The sequence below is a fragment of the Ambystoma mexicanum genome, chromosome 3p (assembly GCF_040938575.1).
Source record: "Ambystoma mexicanum isolate Mex_15411 chromosome 3p, UKY_AmexF1_1, whole genome shotgun sequence".
Lineage (NCBI taxonomy): Eukaryota > Metazoa > Chordata > Amphibia > Caudata > Ambystomatidae > Ambystoma > Ambystoma mexicanum.
This window is the reverse complement of record NC_090925.1, coordinates 548,851,435-548,872,702: the sequence shown is the minus strand read 5'-3', so window position 1 is coordinate 548,872,702 and position 21,268 is coordinate 548,851,435. Positions and strand designations below refer to the sequence as shown.

At 48.3% G+C, this 21,268-nt stretch overlaps 1 protein-coding gene across 2 annotated transcripts in view; it reads left to right on the top strand.

The window, feature by feature from the left end:
• The window catches only part of CSE1L (chromosome segregation 1 like), a 1,325,092-nt gene that overhangs the window by 49,311 nt on the left and 1,254,513 nt on the right, over window positions 1–21,268 (top strand). For both annotated transcript variants that reach the window (XM_069651279.1, XM_069651278.1), the window contains exon 2: window positions 3,966–4,061. In XM_069651279.1, coding sequence (XP_069507380.1) covers window positions 3,977–4,061 — 85 coding nt within the window. In that variant the 5' untranslated portion in view covers window positions 3,966–3,976. The remainder of the gene's footprint in view (window positions 1–3,965; window positions 4,062–21,268) is intronic.

Below are 21,268 nucleotides of genomic sequence, written 5' to 3'. Positions count from 1 at the left end.
TACTTCATCACCCGGATGGGTCCCCAGATTTGCAGTGCCGCGCCCCCACCCCACACTGATATGTCCTTCCAAGTGTGGGGAAGCCAGTATGAATGCCGTCTGCTTACTTGGGTATCGTACGTTTCTGCTCGGGTGAAAAGCCAGCATCCCTCCTATGGTCCACCTTGGTCAATTCTGGGTTTTTGCCTCTTATACATCCATTTCTGTTGACCCCAGGAAGATGTGGCCCTGCTCAGACGGCATTCTCCTTTCTCACTTGGGCACCACTAGCCCCACTTCAGGCAGCACTTGTGCAGTAATGGGCTAATGTAGCTTTGTGTATTGCTGCTCCCACAGTCGTGCCGGCCTTGAATCCGATTCGTCCTATTGCAGCGGAGTCCATGGCACCACACTAATTAAAGAATCCGTTGCCGGCGCTCCTCCAGGGCTGTTCCCACCACGGTCAGCCCTTGCGATTTATTTACTCGGCAGGTCAATTCCCACTCTGGACCACTACTTCGTCCTGCCGGGGCCGGCTTCTACCTTGGTCCACACCTTTTGGCGCTGCCTTTTTCCTTTGCAGTCTGCCCGTTAACATAACTCGCTTCCAGGCCTGCTTTCACTGTAGTCCGCTTGCGTGTGCCAATCGGGGTTCGCTCCCATATGGTCCGCTTACGCTCTGCAGCCAGGGAAGTTTAACGCTGCAATCTACTCCTTATGCGTTTGCAATATTAATGATGTGCACACTTTTGGCACAGTCAAATATCCCACTGGGGAGGTTGGGTGCCCTTTTGGCGTTGCGCCTATAGACTCACTCCTAATACTATAGCCCAATGCTTCCGCCACACTCCGCTTACTTTGGACGCGGTCGATGGCTATGTGCACAATGCACAGTACCTGACCAAGGGCAGCTGCTGTTCCGCCGCTGGCTGGCAGCCCGGGGCTTCCGTTAAGTAGCAGTTTACCTTCCGGATGGCCCAGATCATGATCTCGGCAGTACACAAGTTACTGTAGCCTCGGTCTCTGCCGTGTTCCGTGCCGCAGCAGTCAGTGTGCTGCACTCTTCACCAGTGTTAGGGTATATCTATTCTGGGCGCTGGCAAAGTTTCTTTTGCTGCAGCTGCTCATTTGTTTGCTGCGGCTAGTCGGATGACCGCCTCGCGGTCTCCGCCATCTTGTCTTCCCGTGTCGGAGCACCCACTTCAACGGGTTCCTCCAGTGCCATCTCCCAGCAGTTGTCTTATCTTGCTGCCCTCAGCTGTGTACGCCACTTTCATGCACTTTTTGGTATAATTGCTGACACTCCATTCTGCGTCTGCCTGCTTCCCTCGATCCGCATCATAACAGTGCACCTAGAGCCACATTATTCACATCCTCCCTGTGTGGCTGCCAAGCCACGCCCCTGTTTGTAAGTACAGTTGATCACACATAGAGACTGTCAAACATGTACAAAAATATACTGACCAAGTAGGCCTTGAAACTCTAAAGGGTACAACCCGAAGCCTATAGCTCTCGACACTTTTTCTGTCCACTTAGTGGTGTGTATATACAGTTTATCTTAAAGGAGATGACCTACAATTTCCAAGAACGCACCACGCAGTTCAATCAAATAAAGTAGTGAAACTGTAGTAGGTAAAATGAAAAGAACAATACTTTGAAACATCAACTCTACCCCGTGCCTTGGATTTATAAAGCAGACGCCCAACTTCAGCAGCACTTCCCTATGTGGTAAGTAGGCCTAGTGTCTCAACATAGTTCCTACTCCCCACCCCTCAAGATACTTGTCTGGAAGTGTCAAAGTTCCCCTGCACGAGGCAAATGCAACAAGCTAGTAATGTATAAAGCACATTTGGATTTGGTTAAACCATTTTAGGGGCATACTTTAAATTCCTCCCCACTTGGAGGGTTACCATGGGGGTGGGGGGAAAGGGGATCCTTGAGTAGAACTCCACCAATGACAGCCAGGTAAGAGTGTTGGAGAGTCTATTTTGCACCCATACAATCCCTGTGGTTGGACGGGGGCATGAAAGCGAATGGTAAGTGCACTTGTGCGCCTTATTCAATTTTTAGAGTGACAACCCCTGGGGTACTCAGTTGCTGGGGGCACCTCTGCCATTGGTCCCGTCGCTGGCAGCCCAAGGATTGTCTGCTGTGGCTGAAGGTGGTATTGAGATTCTGTCTGGCTACATAGCAGTTCCGATCTCCGCTTCTTAGACTGGTTCAATTGGCTCGCAGTTGGACAGGCCGAGCACCTCCGGGCAGCAGCCAAAGCAAGTCCCACAATGCAATGATGCTCCCAAGACACAGAAGGGTCAGGGCAGCAGTAAAGACACCCTGTTCAGGGGTCAGCAGGCAGATATGGGGACAGTGTTAAAGATTAAGCTCTAGGAATGCCCCTCTACTCCAGAAGTGCATCAACAGAAGTAGATGTGGTTTTAGGCTACAAGTCGACGAGAGTCCCATGTTCCTGCTCTGGATGGCGACCAGCACATGTGTGAAGGATTTGGGAATAACTATTTGCAGGACTGGAGGCATGCAAGTAAGTGGGGAGAGGGATTTGGGCCGTGGGACAATGGAGAAAGAGCAGCGGGTCGGGGTGAGGCACTTCATTTTGGACCGAAAGTGAGACACGGCCTGGGGCACTGGCACCACGATGGCGGTCGGGGGAAAGGTTCAGGGGGGACGGTATCGAACGCAGGCAGTTGCTTGCAAATTCCTCCTGTGTTGCCACCCCCCGATTTGCCTTCCTCTTCCCCAGGGTGCTAATATAGATTATATCCTGAGGGAGTGACGTGGCACTTGCCTATCCTCCTGCCCTCACATGATGGATGCTGCATGGGAAACCACGTGCCTCCCCTTACCTTGGGGACGGGGTGAACACACGCCCCATTTACCCCCTCCCCAACCCCCTGATCTTGCTGCAGTGTTCGCTGAGTCGCACCTGGCAGAACTAGGTGGAAAACTGTAGTTTATGGACTGTCCGTTTCAGGGTAGCTGGTGTAAAGCAACAGTGGCTTAAAGCAACAAGCTGATGAGAGAATGCCAAGGAGTTTGCGATCGGGTCATGGGTTGAACACTAGCTGCACCGCTATGTGACCAGTAGGTCTCAAATTAGGTTTTCCATCAAAGCATTTGGCTTTGTGATACTGTAACTTATCAAGTGGTCTTATGATGGTCACTAGAATGCCCCTTCTCCTGGATATTTAAATGTAGTTTAACCTAAATTTTAAATGCACAAACGTAAGCTTAACATTACTGACAAACATGAAGACAATGCAGTGTTTCATAGTAGCCATACTATATTTATGCAATTATTTGAAAAACAACCACCTTTCCTGGTTAACACTCCCACAAAGGTCCTTGGCACTTTTAAGAGGAGAGAATTGTGGCTGTACTTTCCATTATCCCCTTTAAACTTGCTATGCACAAAGGACCAGGGGTTGGTGGGGGCAAAGGGCTGGAGGGGAGCGCTCTAAAGAGAAGAGTGCAGGGTGAGCTGCTTTACTTTGAACAGGGAATAAGTTGCTAGCTGTGCTACACACGTGGCACACCTACAGAATTGCATTGCAAATTGCAATGTCAGGCTCTTTATTTTATGCATTGTTCACAGTATTTGTGTCGACAAGCTTAAAATGGAATATTTGCTAAAGTCGTAAAATATTCAGGGTCAAAAGCCGGTTTAATCAAATGTATAACTCCTCTCCACCACCTGTCTTCAATGTGTAATCTTACTTTACAAATTCTAAAGCTAGTAGTGTCAAAGATTTAGCACAAGCACTATTTGCTGCACAGTGCTCATGCTAACATTTGTAGCAGAGCAATTGTATTTGTTGGGCACCTGTTAATCTCTATTAGGGATAGTTTGGCTTTGTAAATGGATGACCAAAAACTATTTGTACTCTGACCTTGCCATGTTTGGTCTGCCACTGTATAAGAACATTTAATTTCATTGAATGATTTAAAAAAGAAAATGCAATTTGTTTCAGGTTCTGCAGTCATGGAGATCAGTGATTCAAATTTACAGACTTTAACAGAATACCTGAGGAAGACTCTCGACCCTGATCCTGCAGTTAGACGTCCAGGTAAACTTTCAAGATAATTATTTGATTTGAAAAAAAAAGAAATTAAAAACCTTGGGTCTAAAACTATTATTTGGCCTGAATGTTGAACTTCAATGTGCGACTCCATTTTCTTGGGTCTGGATTATTTCATCTGGCACTGACAAACGCAAGCAAAAAATCATATTTCTTCCAGGCAATTGCAGGTGATGTACCATTTTCATTGCTCTCGACTTTATATTGTGGTAGCAGCCACATGGGCATCAAAACACTGACATCTAGAACACCCAGCATTTTAATTTGAATCTGAAGGTATACGGTTAGTTGTCTGTTTTTAAGCAGTTCCAGGCATTTGACTACTTCTGCTTCGAAGGCTTTCCTTTCCTCATGGCTCTACCATGTCTGAAATGGTGCATTGACCAGACAGTCTTTGTACCTAGAGCTTGCCAGTTTGTACCAGGTGCCTTGATTCTTCAGGTATTATCTATGCAAGGTCTTGTAGGTTATTGTCAGTGTTTTCAGGTGTCGGGAGGAAAGTGGTCATGTATATAGTAATGTTGGTAACCAGTCTGCCTGCCACATTAGTTAGGATATGAATAAGTTACCAATCTTTTACAGATTTCCCAAGAATATAACTTTGTTCTAGTTTAGCTTGGTAGACGTTGTAGTGCGGTGATAATTCTGTGATGATCCAATATGCATTTTTTTTATTACTCCTACCTCCCGTCCCCTTTCCTCCATACTTGTGGGACATGTCTCCGTCCTGTGGGACGGGACCTGAGCACTTTGTAAAAAGCATCCACATTTTCTTTCAAAAATGTCGCTCCTCTTTCCTGCGCGGGGCCCGGCACGCTGCTGTAACCCCGCCCACCTTGGCTCCGCATCGCCCATCAGTCCTTTTCTCCGCACGATCGGGGCTGGGCGCACTTGCATCCTCGAAGATTTTCTTCCCTGTTTTCCTCTCTGGCTCTTGCTAGCGTTCGTTTACTAGTGTGTCTATCTTTTTAAACTAGATTTTCCAGACTGTTCGTGTAACCGTCGCTTCGCAAGGGCGTATCCCCATCCTCTTTGTTTAGAGTGTTTGGGTCCGGAACACCGTTGGGACTCCTGTTTTTACTGTGACTCCCTTTCGGTCCGGGCACTTCAACGTCTGTTGGAGCGGTGGGAGGAGGTGTTCGGAGAACTCCTCCTTCTCACTTTCAGGCGTTCATCGACGAGAAGAAAAAACGGCCAATAAGTTCTTTACTTTTCAGAGCACCCCCACCAGGGGATACCTTCCCAGGTTCCTCTCGGGCCAGGAGGGGCGTTGATCGCTCTGTTACTGGGGTTCGCCCTGAGGTGCCTGTCGGGCCTAATAATTCTACCATAGTTTTCTCTGAGGGTCTCCGTAAGGGGCCTGTGTACACCGGAGTACGTTCTGAGGCCCCTCCTGTGGGGGCTGTTTGTAGGCCCAGTTCTACTGAGTCGTGGGGTACCAGAGCTTGCTCTGAGGCCTCTTTTGGCTTCCCTCAAAAACAAAACCGGGGTGCGCCCCGAGGCCTTGGCTGGGCTTGTGGTTACCGAACGGATGTTCGAGGCCCGTGCCGATAAGGCTATTTTGGATTCCAACAGGCTTGAGGACCTACTTTGAATGATGGCAGTCTTGCCGTTGAGTGATTTCTCAATGTTTTCATGAAGCGTTGCTGGATACACACTGTAATCTCACTGAAGAAACCAAGACTGATTGATGTGAGCCAGTCGGAACCACTCACTGCAGTTCCGACTTGGTCAGTTTACAATTCCATTGTAAGTGATCCTAAAACTATGAAGAAACTAGAGTCTGTGTACTCCCACTCATAGATGCCAACCCAAAAAAGCACACAGAGCTCACATTCATGAAGTTGGAGAAAATATCTGTCACCCCAGAATCAAAAACCGTTGTAACATTGGATTTTGGCCTTCACAAGTTTGTTTTAAAATGAGCTTTGGCTAAAAAAGACTTGTCAAAGAACTGGATGCTTAGACCAGGTGAGCTACATATAATAATGGCGATGCTACCAGCTATTTGTTCGTTCTTTGATGTTACAGGCATCGAGGCCATCATGATGTGAAGGTTGTATCAAATTCTATCAGGGAAGCGTGTAAGGAGAGCAGTTGAAGCACACATCACTAAGTCTTGCATGCATCATTGATCAATTCTACAAATCAAGGAAAGAATGAAACCAGAGCTTAAGAAGTTACTCTTTTCAAGTGGATGATTCACAAGAAACAAAATGAGTCCATAATTGTTTTGACAGTTCTGACAAATTTGAATCTGATGGCCAAAATGGAAGAATTTTAAGCAAAAGAATCTCAAGAATAACCAATACTCAAGAGTTGCTCTTCAGTACATTCATATGTTGGACACAATGCTTTTATTTATCAGATCCGTCCCAACTGTAAAATGGGATTTACACCTTGCATCAATGAAAGTACTTTTTCACCCTTGATTTTGATTAACTGCCCAAGTATGATAGCATGGTACTTAGCAAAAATTAAACCACTTGAATGCAAACACCTGGGCCTGTAGAGTGAGTTTCAGAAAGGCATTTTGGTATTAAGGAAGATTAAAGTTGTGCTGGTTAGGGAGAATGCTCATCAATGTGCCAATTCCTCCCAACTTGGAGCCCTCCAGCTCTTTTGCTAAACTTTGGGACTTTGAACCTTTCAAATCAATGTATTTTCTGTGTTTGTTTCCTTTTGGTTATGGAGTGTAACCAACTCGTAGGCATCATCCTTTTCAATTGTCACACAGCACCCTCAGTGCAGTGACACAAGGAAGCCTTTCAGGCTTTCCTAAAGTTTAACTACCTTCTCTGGGATAAACTACTGTTTCCCAGAGTAAGTAAAGTGAGATTGACTTTACTAGTCTTTTAAATTTCTAGACCCAGCACACCCCATCTTACAATAGAGTGCTGGAGGGGTTACTTGGTATCCCCTGTGTCTAGATGCTCATGTAGCAGTCAACTGCTACCCTTTCCTCTAAGAATGGCTGGTGGCAGTGGTTTTACAACAAACTACCATGATTTTTCCCGACCGCAAACTATTCGTAGCTCCGGTAATGTTAAATCGCGGGAGCCATGTTTTTCAACATGGTGTCTGAGTCATCTCTCCCCCCCCCCCCCCCCTTGTTAAAACAGGTCTTGGTCTTTTTTCGCCATTTCTTTTTTTCGCCATTTCTTTGTGGAAAGTTCCTTCTAGAGTTTTTCTCTGCATGCCAAACCAGGTTTGGTCTCTTTGTTCATTCGTCTTTGGTGGGCTTCAGGAATGAAACCCGCCTCTGGCGCCCAAGTGTCTGGGGTGGGCGGCAAGTGTGGGAGGTGCCTGAAACCCCCCGTGCTTAGTCTCCTAGGAGTCCCAAATGCACTCTGTTGTGGCTGGCTGGCTGGCTCGCTGTCCGGCAAGGACAGCCACCCTGCTGGGTGAAGGACAGCTAGGCTGGAATGAATCAGAGAACTGAATAAAAGGCGAGTTTCTTGGCTTGGAAGGCAGAGTCGACCACTGGACGAAGGAACCGAATAAGTGCTTGACGAGGACTGCTGCAACGCCTGAACTGTTGGTTTGCCCCGTGAAGCCCTGCTGCAGGTTCGAATCGCCAAGTTCGCATCGTCAGAGAAGCCCTGCCAAGGACGACTTCTCCCTTTCAGTTGGTGGGACCAATCCACTCCAAAGTAAGCCACCTGGATACCCATCTCGGAGCTGGTTGAATTTCCTCAGAGTTGCTGCAGGAAACAGTAGGACCAGGGAGAGGGACACCAGCTTATGCGTGTTACATACAGCCACAGGAATGGAAGTTTGCCAGTTGCGAGCTTTTTGACCAGTCCAAGTGCAGTGCAGGAGTCCCCTGACGTCCTCCCTCTTGTCTCCACGACTGAGGCACATGAACTGCAAGATTTGCAGGAACTGCTGCGAACAGAAGTCATCAGCTGCCTCTTTTTCTTCATTGTAAGGTACTGTGAAACAAGACTGAGTACTTGGCTCTTGCGGTGAAGTGCTAGAAACTTTTGCAACTCGCAGGCCTAATCAGCTTGTGACCCAACATATGATTCTTCTTTTTACAAACTACTTTTGAGAACTTATACAGAGACTTTACCGTTTACTTACCAGAACCGCTTTATCCTATCCAAGACTTTAGCCCATTGACTTTGGCCTAGCCTATTGAATTGACTCTTATGGTAAACTCAAAGTATTTGCAGCCCGCTACCAAAACTGTGTAGTACAGACTTCTACCAAAGGTTGGTTTGCTTACACCTGTAGTCCTACATGTGTATAGTGTTACCAGAGGGTACTGCATACAAACTATGGGTTCACATGAAGCTCAGGAACATCAAAACAGGGCAATGAAAGTACTTGGTGGTGTGGTAAATATATTAATCAAAAGAAACACACTAAAATCCTTTCTAGCCTCTCGTGAGCTGTCGAGGCTCTCTACAGAAGCAAAATAAATTGTAGGAATCAGATTGCAAACGGTCAAAAAATCGCCACCTAAAAGCATCCAAAGCAACACGCAAAAAAGATGTTCAACAGATCTACAACTCGATCATGACATTGACTAATCTTGTGGATTATGATGGAAAATAACGCCATCTCGACAATGGCAGTTTTTGATGAAAACTATTAGGACATATCACAAATGACAGAAAAACGTTGCCGTATGTACAACCCTCTTCATAAAAGGCCACTCCACCCTGTCAAACGCTTCTATTGAAATCCGGTGCGTGTTGGTATCGGGGGGGGGGGGGGCGGTTGTTAGGGGTGGGCTAGTGGGTAGGGGCGGAGGCCTGGGCTTTGTACTTAAGATTAATCGTCTTCTGAAAGTATCGGAGCCTTGCCTCCTGATCACAATGGACAAGGGACGGGAGCTGCCTAAGATCTTAGCTAGGATCTTCACATCATTCTTCAATAGTGAGATTGGGTGATAGGAAGCACATCTCGCCGGGTCCCTCCCCCTCTTTGTGTATGGCGATAATTGATTCCATCATAGTAGTCGGTAGGGAATCTCCCAGCAGCACCGTATTAAATGTTTTTACCAGGTATGGGGCTAATGGTGAATGGAACATTTTTTTAAAATTTCAGAGTCCATCCCCTCCCGGGCGGTGCCCGATTTCATCCCCTTAATTGCCTGCACCACCTCCTCTTGGGTAATGGGCTCACCCAGGCGTTCAGTCTCCATCTGCGGAATACCCGGAAGTACAAGGGGAATTGAGGAATGGGGCAATCGGCCCGTCATACTCTGTGTACTTAGAGGAATACAGCCCTTCATAAACCTTGGTAAACTCCCCCACGATCCCATCCGGGTCGTACACCCCTCTATCCTTGCCCCTTTTAGTGATGCCTACTGCATTTTTTCCCCTTTCCCCTTGCATCCTCCAGGCCAGTATCCTGTCCGCTTTCCCCCCAGCTCATGTTTTTGTTTTAGAAACAGCAGTTTCTTCTCTGTATCTTGGACCAAGATGGTGTTTAAGTTGGCCTTCTACAGCTGTGATTTGGCTGCCTTAGTTGGTGAAAGGGAAGTCTCCCTAGGTCCATCTGGTTGTAGTTCCCGTATCTTCCCCTTCACACTCTTCCTGCTCCCTGTTTCTTTTTCTGAGAGCCTATTCTGATATGCACCCCCCAAATTGTGGCCTTGAAATCCTCCCAGTGAGAGTGCACTCACACCTCTTCATTATCGTTGAAAGTAAAATGTGATTTCGGTAAGCAAGGCCTGAGCAACTTTCCTATCTTTAAGTGACATATGATATGATTGTGTATTTATATAGCGCCTATACACAATGTGTTTCAAAGCGCTTCAAGGCAAGGGAGGGAACAAGGGAAAATACCACTACATTCTTACAGGCCATGAACAGTAAGGATGTGAAAATAACTATTGTACTCGGCCTGACGACATTTCAGATAGTGCAAGAGCTAAGACATAGATAAGGAAGGGAGGGGAGAGTGGGAAGGAAATGGAAACACAGGCGACTACCGTACTAGGCCTGAGGACATTTCTGGTAGAGCCGGAGAAAAACAAAAGGTGAGGTAGAGGGGTGCAGAAAGGGAGGGGCGGAACAAAACAAGCGACTATCATACCAGGCCTTTTGTATCCAAGAGAAATACATGAAGGGCCTGTCTTTCCGCCCTCCCCCCCCCCCCTTCCCACCTGCCACCAGGGAGTCCAAAAGGCACAGGTCCAAATTCACCTTGCTGAAACTCCCAGCAATTGGTCTCCCCTTGCCCCTGCCCCCCCCTCCCCCTCAACCCCCACTAAACACCCTTCCACAAAGAGCACCAGTTCGTTTTTCACTCCCTCCCAAAACTCGATCTGTCCTGTGTTAGGGCAGTAGACCGAACATATGGTGACCACCTCCCCATGTAGACAATGAATAGGAACTGATTCCCCCGCTGTAATGCGTGTGTGAAAATGAGCTATAAAACATGGCGCTGGTGCGTGGCCATTTTGGACATTCATTTCTGAACCGCAGAGAAGGATTTATACTGGTATTCGAAGGAAGAGAAAGTAGGAAGGAATGGGGGGAGGTAGAAGAGGTATTTGGGATGGAAGAGAAGACCACCGCCAAGACCAGAGGGACGAGAAACATGAGAGAAGGAAGAGGAGGAGGTAGAGAGAGAGGCAGGAACTGTGGAATTGTGAGGAGGGATCCAGGTTTCAGTTAGGCAGAGGAAGTGGAGGTTGAGCCATTTTAGAACATATCTAAAACAGCAGTTTTATTACAAAGGGATCTGGCATTCCAAAGAGTAATGTTAATTGGGTTAGAACGTTGGCGTGGAGGGTGGAGGCGACAAGGAGAGGAAGGAAAGGAAGAGAGTTGATTACGGGAATCGACATGAGGATGAGGATAAGGGAAGGGATAAGGAGAGGGAGGAGGGAAGTGGGGGAGAGGGAGGGAGGAGTAGGGTAGGTGAGAAAGGAGAAATCTAGCAATGTGCATGACAGATTGATGGAGGGATGAGAAGAACAGTGATTGGAGAAGGAGGAGGAGAGTTAAAAGGAGGAGTGTCAAGGAGGGAGAGAAAGGAGATCGGAAAAGGACCAGCTAGTGATGGTAGAAATAGGGCCCGGAGCAGACTAGTCACCAAAGAGGATGAGGATGAGGATGCTTGGTAGTCACCTCACTGGAGAGACGAGGGCGGAGGCAGATGGAAGATAACACTGCGAAATAGGAAGACAGGACACAAAACCCGTACTGATGTGGTAAGTATGCAGGCCAAGTTAGGCAATGGAGGGGCAGCAGCAGAGGGGATTGGAGGACGTGGTAGGAGTAGGCAGAGAGCAGGGTCTGAGGCAGGAAGTCCAGGAGCAGGTCCAGGAGCAAGGGGTGATCAAGGTCCAGGAGTAAGAGGTAATAAGGTCCAGGCCGCAGCGGGCATAGTATGTAGGCTGTATGTAGGTGGTGAGCTGGGTCCAGGAGCAGGAGGTCCAGGAGCAGATCCAGTGGCAAGAGTATGTAAGGACCAGGAGTAGGAAGTGAGCAGGGACCCGTCCGCAGGAAGCAAAGTAGGTAGGGGAGCAGGGTCCAGGAGGAGGAAGTCCAGGAGCAAGAGGTAGAGTATGTAGGTAGTATAGGTGGAGCCAGAGGAAACGCTGCATCAGGTGGTCGGCTGAAGCAGGCAGAGTAAGACTCGTGGGTAGAGAAGACGCAGCAGATGTAGAAGTCGCCAGGTGGAAGAGGCTGGGTCGCCTATTGTAGTGACAATGGAGGGCCTGCGGTTTAGGAGTGGAGGTAGCAGCAGGCCGCCCGTAGAGGGAGTTTCAGTGTGGCCAGATGGAAGGCAGAAACAGAACCCTTAGAGGGGGAGCCGTGGAGGAGCCAGCAGCCCCGATGGTATGCAGCCGCAAGTCACCCGTAAAGGAGCCACGGAACAGGCCCCAGATGGAGGCAGTGGCGGGTGCTCACAGGAGTAGCCAGTGAGGAGCCATGGGCCAAGGAGCCCCAAGTCCTAGAAGGAATCCACAGGCCCAAGAAGTTAAAGCCCTAGAAGGAAGGCAGTAGCGGGCGCTCACTGGAGAAGTAGTAGTCCGAAGGAGCCACCGAGTTTTAGTGTGGCCAGATGGCAGGCAGCAGTAGAACCCTTAGTGGGGGAGCCGTGGAAGAGCCAGCGGCCTTGATGGTGTGTAAGCAGTTTTCTGCCTCGCTGCCAATGGGTCTCCTGCATCAGAAGGATATCCAGCCTGGCCCTCTGAAACTCCTGTAAGGTCATAGATCTTTTAGCCGGGAGTTTAGCCCTCTAGCGTTGAGGGAGCCAATCGCCAACTCCCCTCCGAAGCCCATGACTCTCTTCCTGTTCCTCCCACGTGTCCATTCCCTCCCTGAGAATGCCCAAGCACAGAAAAACAAAAGTGTACTGCGAACGGGTCAGTCCATCGACCAAATAGAACTGCAAAGTACACAACACACTGGAGACTTTTAACTTGACCCACCCACGCCCCCCAACCAGACTTCCAATCCTGACCATCCACCCACTACCATCCAGGATAGGATCACCGAAAGGTCCCGAGTCAACCGGCTTCTGCCAAAACCCCACAACTCTTCTGAGCCCCTCCTCCCCTAACCCTCTGCCAACCATGCACCCCACCTACCCCCCATCCACAGGACAACGACTGAAGACTCAACCGCTTCTCAAGGGCCAGTGGGTCCCCTTGGTGGAGTGTTAGGTTTTTATATATGCGGGCTCCAGAAATCTTGTGCTGTTTCCCAGATGCACCAGTCTGTGGCGCAGATCCAGTGGTCTCTCCGGAGCCATAGTTTCTTCTTCATCACCAAATTATTTTTCTGGTCTCCATACTCAAAGGTGATTGAGAAGGGGAAACCCCACCGGTAGCACGCTCCTTTCTCAGTTAGCCACTTCGTGAGGGGTCCACACATTCTCCTCTTTCAGTGTGAGCGCCGAAAGGTCCTGAAAGATGGCAATGTTGGATTCCCCATGATTGATCGCGCCCTCCTTCCTTGCCCTCTCGAGGACCTGTGTCCTCTGCTCGCAGTAATGGAAGTGAGCCAGTACTGTGCATGGCCCCCAGGTTCTCACTCCAGCTCGATGGGCCCGATCGATGGTGGACTCATCCATGGCGTCACCCCCAAACGGGGTGCACAACACCGCCTGGGTGGATCTTTGAATGGCCCTCTGTTTCGCCCCCCTCTGGGAATCAAAAGAAGCACAGGTTGTTACTCCGCTACCTGTTTTCAGTCCATTTTAAGCATGGTCCCACCTCCCTCCTTTCCAATTCAGTCAGCCTCACATCTGACTGAAGTTCTAGGGTGTCCACAGATGACAGATTTGCTTCCAGGCCTTGGATCTTGTCTTCCATGGAGTCCATTCTCTGGTCCCCTCAGAACAGGACTGCGTCCAGTGCGTAGCCCAATTCCATACACCTCGTCAGAGTTCACCACCTGATAAGGCAGTCTTGAGGTGAACTGAGCCTCTGTGCCATGCCAGGGTGCCTGTTCCAGCTCACACTCAAGGTTTGGGGGGGGGGGATGTCGGGGGAGATCGTGGGACTCTCCTGGTGGGAGCCCCAAAGCATATGTGCTCTCCACACTGCCACACACACACCAGTCAGTCTTCCTCCCCCCGCCCCCCTGCACCACCCCATCCTTGGCTCCACTGCTGCACCGGCTACCTATGGTGCTGCTCCTACTCTAGGCTGCGTACCTTAGCTGCCGTGGCTGTGGCCCCCCAGCGGGACCAGCTCAGGTGTCTTCCTCCAAATTACATCCACCACTGATGGCGATGACCGGTCCTCACTCCCTCTCTTCACTTAGTCGCTCCAGGCCCCGCACAGGACACCAGCTCACAGGACTTGCCCCCCTTCCCCCCCCCCCCCCCCCTCCCCCTCCTCCGATCCAGGGAAGAGAAGGTCCTGCAGGGGTTAGGAGCTCCTGCTCCCCGCCCACTGGCAGGCCGGGCCTGGCCTTGTCTTTGCTCCAGGTGGAGCCCCCAATCGGGCCGGCAAATCGGACACCTCTGCTGTACCCCCTCACAGAAGCCTCCTTTCCTTTGCAGATGGCAATCACGTGCAAGTGGATCGAGGTCGCCTGGCCTAAGCACCACCCACCACCTTAGCCCTGCCTCTTCCTTCCTGCTCTTAACTGTTAGATCAAGGGCGTCTCTCGCCTGGGCGTCTGAAGTGAAGCGCAGCCGAATGAAAAGGGCAATTCCCGTTTGGACCTGTTTGGTCCAGGAGGACCCAGGGCCTGAACACCTGCTCTGACAGCAGTTAAGCATGCACCAACATGTGTTTACTCCCTCTGTCCCCACAGGTCATCCCCACCATCATCAGACAACGCCAACTTCTCCAGTGCTGGGGTGAGGACAGGTGCTTTGTGGCACAGTAAATTGTGCAAGTTGTGTGACGCCTGCCTCTTGTATGTGATGCCTGTATGCTTAAATCATTTATCTTGCTGCCCCCCACTCCTGCCTCCCCCCGCATCAACATTCCCTCCTTGCCCATTGTGGGAGTTTGTATTGACACATTATGGTGACACCATCACCGCCTTGTTGCTGATGCTTTGATTTGACTTTTGGACTTGTGTGGCTCATGTTGGTTCACCCATATCGAATCCCGTTGTTCTCATGCTGGACTTCCTTAAGCATCACGTAATCGGGGTGACCATGAGTCATGTTGTGCCCATCTACGACTTGAATCCTGGCTTGCACTTGCCGATCTCTTGCAACATTGTGTTCAGTACTGACCTCTGCAACTTGATGTGCTCTCTCCACTTATGTGCTCTATAACACTGTTTGCCGGCTTTGCTTCTTCCTCTTTCACCACACTCTGTGCTTTGTCTTCTTTTCCTGTCCCTGTCTTTTCCCCCTCTTTCCTCCTTCTCTCCCCTCACCCCCCCTCCCCTCATTATATTGTATGCACTTTCCTGATCAGAATTGTGAGACCTAGTATGATAATTGCTTTTGTTCCTCTTTCCCCCCCCGCCCCCTTCACCTTTTGTCGATCTCGAGCACTACCAGAAATGTCATCAGGCCTAGTACGATGAGTGCTTGTTTTGTTCCCCCCCCCCCTTCAAACAACCGCCACCCCCTTCCCTCACCCTTTGTCATTCCCCTGCACTACCAAAAATGTTGTCAGGCCTAGTATGCTAGTCATTGTCTGTCTACTCTCCTACCTCCCCCACCTCCTTATCATTGTCAAAGCTCTTGCACTATCTGAAATGTCGTCGGGCCTAGTACTATAGTTAATTTCACATTCTTAATGTCTCAAGGCCTTGTAAGAATGTCATTGTATTTTCCCTTGCTCCCTCCCTTGCCTTGAATCGCTTTGAAACATGTCTGTGTATAGGCGCTATACAAATAATCACTGTCTACCCCCACACGCCTCCTGCATTCTGGCGGCTGACCACCGGGGGATGTCTCCTGGCTCCTCCTTCCGCCACCTGGGTCCATGACCATGTCACCACCAGTGAGGGCTGTTGCAGGTCCTGTGGCGCAGCCCAACACTGCAGCCCTCACACTGCGGAGATTTGCAGCTGGCACAGGGATTCACCACACTGATCAGGTTGTCCGCTCGCTCAGTTCCTCCACAATGCCACTACTTGGGCCGGGCGCTCGGCACCCCTTCCTGACCCCTACTGTGGGGTCCAATCCACCTTGGGTGGAGTTTGGAAGGGGGTGGAGCGGGGGATCGGGCCCTCTCTAATACTATACATCTTAAGGACTCGCTACCAGGTGATGGAGTGGCGATGCACTTAAAACCCGAATCTCCCAGAGCAATCACAATTTTGGTGGGAGAAGGCAGATAATCTCCTATGTGTACGCTTCCATGTGCACCATAATTAATCATTCAGCTCGTACGGTGTGTATGCGTTAAAGAACTTTGAGCTGCGCACTGCAAATGCCGAGCTCAGTCACTGAGGTGCACAGAACTGTGCAAGTTTGGTGGCGAAGAGCTCTGACGATTTTGTAGATGATGAAAGTGAACTCTGGGACTCGGAAGATGACCTGTAAAACCTTAATTTCTCTCTGTGTAAATGGCTATTGTAATTTGAGAAAGCTGCTAATTAGTTCATACTTTCTAATTTAGTGAGCATGCAGTCGAAGGTTTGCGATGTAGCAATAATTTACGAGGCTATAGCCTGGAAACAGTAAAAGATATTCACAAATTCCTTAATTTTTCTATTTCTTTTGATCCTGTTTGACAAAAAATCTACTTAGCAAATTTTTCATAGAACCACCCTAAAAGCAGCTGGCGCTCAAAAACGAAATTGGTATCCGTAATGGTGGCCATCTTGGATTAATGACATCTCATAGGCCCTCTGCCACAAATTCAGACAAAACACATGATAGTATGCTTCATTATCAATGCAACCCCAGTAGGCATACCTTCCCTTCATTCAAAATTCCATGGACTAGCTTATTTTAACAGATGCCCCTCAACTATATGCTGTTCTGACACCACCATTTGCTTGCCTAGTGCTGTGGTTTTGCCAGATAAAACTAACAGACCCCTTGGAATTTCCTTCTTGATTGCCAAGTAAGTTCTGCAGCTCCAACTTGGTAACATGAAGACTGGCATCTGTGTCCGCACTGTCTATATTATGTATCTGTGCCACAGTTGCCACTTTCTTTTTTTTTGTCCTTGGAATTGGAGCATCGTGGCAATATCGTTTTGGCTTAAATTGTTAAGCTGTGTTGGGAGCACAACTTTGTTTGCCAAATAGCAAACTTTCCCCATCAGGGAAAGTCTCACCCGAGTGAGTGGCATAATTGTACCTTGAAGCACAGTTATCCTTGAAGGTAGCTTGAAGGGCTTTTCAGCAGTTTGCCTCCCGTGCTATCCGAGATGATTGTCAATAGGGTGATATTGGGGGTTCCTAGTCACCAATGAGTAGTGGCATATGGGCAGTACTGGGATAGATGGGTCAATTACGGGACTCTGCCCAGTTGCCCTGCAATGCCTCTGCTTTGCTCTGCTGTAGGTATCGGATGTTTAATGTACTTGGGTAGGCACCTGCCTGCATACCACCAGCAGCTAAGGAATGCAAGCGATTCTCCTTATAGGCGTTGAACTTCACTACACATAACTCCATGCTGCCGGTTGTGTTCAGGGGAATATGTGGGGGCTATGCCTGCCGCTGGTTTTGCGTGCAACCAATCTACCAATGCTCATACCATCTACCAAACGGCCCTGCTTGCGTCACCACTGTAGAGCTTCTTTCGTGGTTATGCTTCAGCTGTGGGGAGGGGGGGGGGGGGGCCTGAGTACGATTTTGGGTGTACCTTTTCTATGCAGTTCAGGCTTTCGGGGCAGTTTGGAAATCAACCAATGGTTTTCGAATCGCGCCCCGCTTCTGCCATCTGTGCACAGCCCCTACACACGCTGGTTATATCTCAGTTATATGTCAGCCATTCTGGAATTTCATGGGTCCGCTGGTAAAGGCTTTAGATCTTCCTCCCGTCCGAAGGAATTCGGCGAGAACCTTTTTTCTCAGTAGCTTGCCAGGCCATTCTAAATTAAGCATTGCACCAACTAGTGCATCGCAGAAAGTGCTCAGGCTGTCCTGCTCTGAAAATGACTACAGAGTACATTTTGGCTTACCTGATCTGGCAGTCTTTGGGTACTCCCTGGGGCTCAAGCATAGTTGTATTGCCTTTGAGGTACAAGATGAGGATTCACTCAGGAGAAAGTTCTGTGAATAGACTACGCCAACAGCCTATACCTTGGAATGCCGAAACGCCTACTAAAGAAACTACAACGTATCCAAAATGCAGGGTCCAGACTCCTGTTCAGACTACCACGAAGGGAACACATCACCCCAGCCAGTGCTTCAGATAAGATTTTGAGGTGGGAGTATTTTACGCATGATTTTTCAAATTAGAGACTAAATGCAATTTCAAGAGTAAAAATGAGTTTTTTTTTTCCTCTGCAAGAGTAAAACGTATCCAACATACACCCAATGCATAAGTAAAATCGGACCCGTAGACCAGAAGAGTTGTAGATGCCTTTAACCATATAACACTTGTGGAAAATATTCTGCCATAAAATAACTAGCAAGTACGTGCTACATACACAGCTTCATTTTCTAAATTCTGGACCCTAGAAACTCGAACTACTATAGATGGAGACTAATGTATTGCTTGCAGAGGGAGTGTGAGTAAGCAAGTGCTAGCATATGATTTACTTACAGGAACTTGCACACATAATCTCAGCAACAGTCACAACCTGCTAAGCTACCTTCCCTGCTGTCTGCTGCAGGAAATTAATGTGAATCCCCACATTGTGTACAAAACCAAAAACATGATTCTGGCAATTACAGTTGGGAAGAAATGCAGAAAAGTGCATAAGTTGCAGACTGGTCCCAAATCCCTGCTTCAACACTAAAGTGTGTGATCCTGTGCAACTAATTTTGCCACTGTGCCTTTTTAGCAAAAACAGAAATGTCTATAACAAGTGATTTATTGCCAACTAGTTACAACTCAAAAAAGCCTGACTGACCCCTTTTCCACTGTTTGAACTATACCATTAATAGTAGCGACCATTTATATAATGCACATGACAAAGGGCCTAATTCATTCAGCGTTTTCCAATGGGCTGTTGCCATTCTAAAAGGTTTCTGTGAATTTGGCCCAAAGTGTATGTCTCGTGGCTTACTCCTTGCTGCTTCTTTAATATAAATTCACATGAACTCCTCGAGTATTAATAACTCGCCTGTACCTTCCCCCATCGTCTACTTCCATCATAGGTGAGCAGTCTTGATTGCCTGATAGGTTTCTTCCAAGATAGTCAATCTGCATCTCTGGCATGACACGCATCACAGCCAATTTAACCCATAATTGCTTATCACATCAGGGGGATTAAAGAGTGGTGGAAGTGGAAAAAAAGGAACTACTGGTACTCTGGCTGCATCCAAAAAGGAGGGAGTGGGGTGGCCAGACAGATGGGGCGGGTAGGCAAGGGAGAAGTGTGGGACAGGACCAGGATCACAAACCTTGCCTGAACTGTGAAGCAGGGATTTTAATCCAATCTGCAAATTTGACCACATAGCTTCAAAGGTTTACTTGGTACAAATAGTTTGGATTTCAAGGCCAACAGCAATGTCTTATAGAGTTTACTTACAAAAAACACAAATCGCATAATAACGCCACATGACAACATGTAAATCCTTACAGCTACGTGTTCAGCCAAAAGAATATCATTGTGGCTTTAATGTTCACGTCCTGAGTGGTATACTAGAAGTCCCAGAATGCAAGATAATCTCAACCTGAAACCCCACAGTTTTTAAGACATGTAATAAAAGATGCTATATAATGAACTCGGATATGGAAATTCTTTGCAACAAACCTGCAGCTCATTGTTATTCATGATGTTGAAAACATTTGATTAGTGACTTAAAGCACATTTTTTTTTTTTTGCTTGTCAATCTAGCAGACATCATAGCTATAAAGTGCCCATTTAATGATGTGTTAATATAAACACATAATTAAATGGGCGCTTTAGGTATGCTCACTTTAACTATCATGCATATGAAAGGCTCTGCCACTGATAAAAGAAATGTTTGCTGGTGCAGATCGAAGACACCTTTTGCACTCTAGTGCCATCTACTGGCGGAAAGTAGGCTTTTTAATGAAAATAAATAAAGCTTAAACGGTACGCAGAAGAAAATTAAATGCTCCGTAATGGCCATAATTACATGCGTAAAATGGCCCTATACGCAGCTTATCTGTAAGGCTGACCCCAGCGCTAAAAATGCTACATTGGCTAGCCATCAAACAACGAATAAGGGTCAAAACAATGTGCATAACGCACAGAGCAATCCACAGCCTAGGAGCAGAATTCCTACAAAAGCAAAATAAGCATCTACCTTCCGGCAAGACCACTCTGATCAAGCAACGACATTCGCCTAAAATCAAAACCATACAAAAAGAGAAGTTGCCGGGTCATCATTCTCCCACCTAGCAGCAAAAACTTGGAAATGCCTCCCAAAAAACACGCAATAAAAAGGATCATCTGAAATTTGGAAAACTAATTAAAACTTGGCTCTTCACATAAGAATCGGAAGGGAACGACTAAGAAAAACAGACTCTGCTGGAAACAGAGCGCACCCCAAAAAAAGTACATGGAAAAAACAAGACTTAAGAGAAAGCCGAAGAATTAACTACCCCCTACAATAACCCACTCTAATCAATACTCTGGAGACAGGACACACATACGGGGGTGGGGGGGAGCATCAACCAATACTTGAACCCAAGAGGACTCAGGGCAACGACCCCCACACAAGAAACCCAGGGAGGCACTCAAAACCCCTAACTTTATCATCTCTAGCCAGGGGGTGCAGGGGGGGGGCATCACAACCTCTCATGCCCATAAACCGCAAGAAACCTAGAGAGAAAAGCCACCTCTATGCATTCCCTGTCGATTAAACTGTCAGATAATAGCCAGCACAATCCCTCACGTGTCGAGGTCCCTCAGATTGTTTTTTTCCGCCCAGTTATTGGTCGCCTTTATGCGGAGCTCCTCGAGAGACATTGCAAAATAATTCCTCGACCTTGGTCATTTACTATATAATACCATATACATAGATCTCCCCTCGACGTTGAAGCGTTCTCCGCAGAGCAAGATCAGATCTTCGACGGAGGGACGAACACGTGGCCGGGCCTCGCTGGCCTAACACAGTAGGGAGAGCGGGGTTGTGTGGTCATTTCTTGGTTTTACTCTAAGAATGCCTTTCTCTTTCCCCTCCCTCTCTTTCGAGGTCGTAATCACATTTCATATCCACAGCAATGGAGAGGACGCCCTTTAGGTTTTGCCCGCGCTGCAAGGGCAAATTTACCTGGAAGGACAAGCACAAACGGTGTAACCGTTGCTTGCCCCTCGATCATAAAGAGGACGGCTGTGCAGCCTGTAAGTTATTGAAACCCAAAACATTAAAAGACCGCAGCGTCAAAAGGTGGGCAGCCTATGCGATGTCTAGGTCTGACTCCTCGCCAGCTGCCGCCGTCGCCGAATGTGACGAGGGAAGTGATTACAAACTTCCGCTTCAGAGGTTGTAGACCTCTCGAAGGAGCGTTCCCGCTCGTTGTCCGTCCCCGGCCCCGACAAGCCCGGCTCACGCCCCGCTTATGGGGATGAACACCCCGGCGACAAGGACGAACACAGAAAAACACACAAGCACATACCCCACGGCACGCATTCGTCGATGACTAAGGCAGCCATAGCGTCAACAGAGGCGTCGGGTCCACCGGCGCCTTTTGCCGACCGTAAGGGT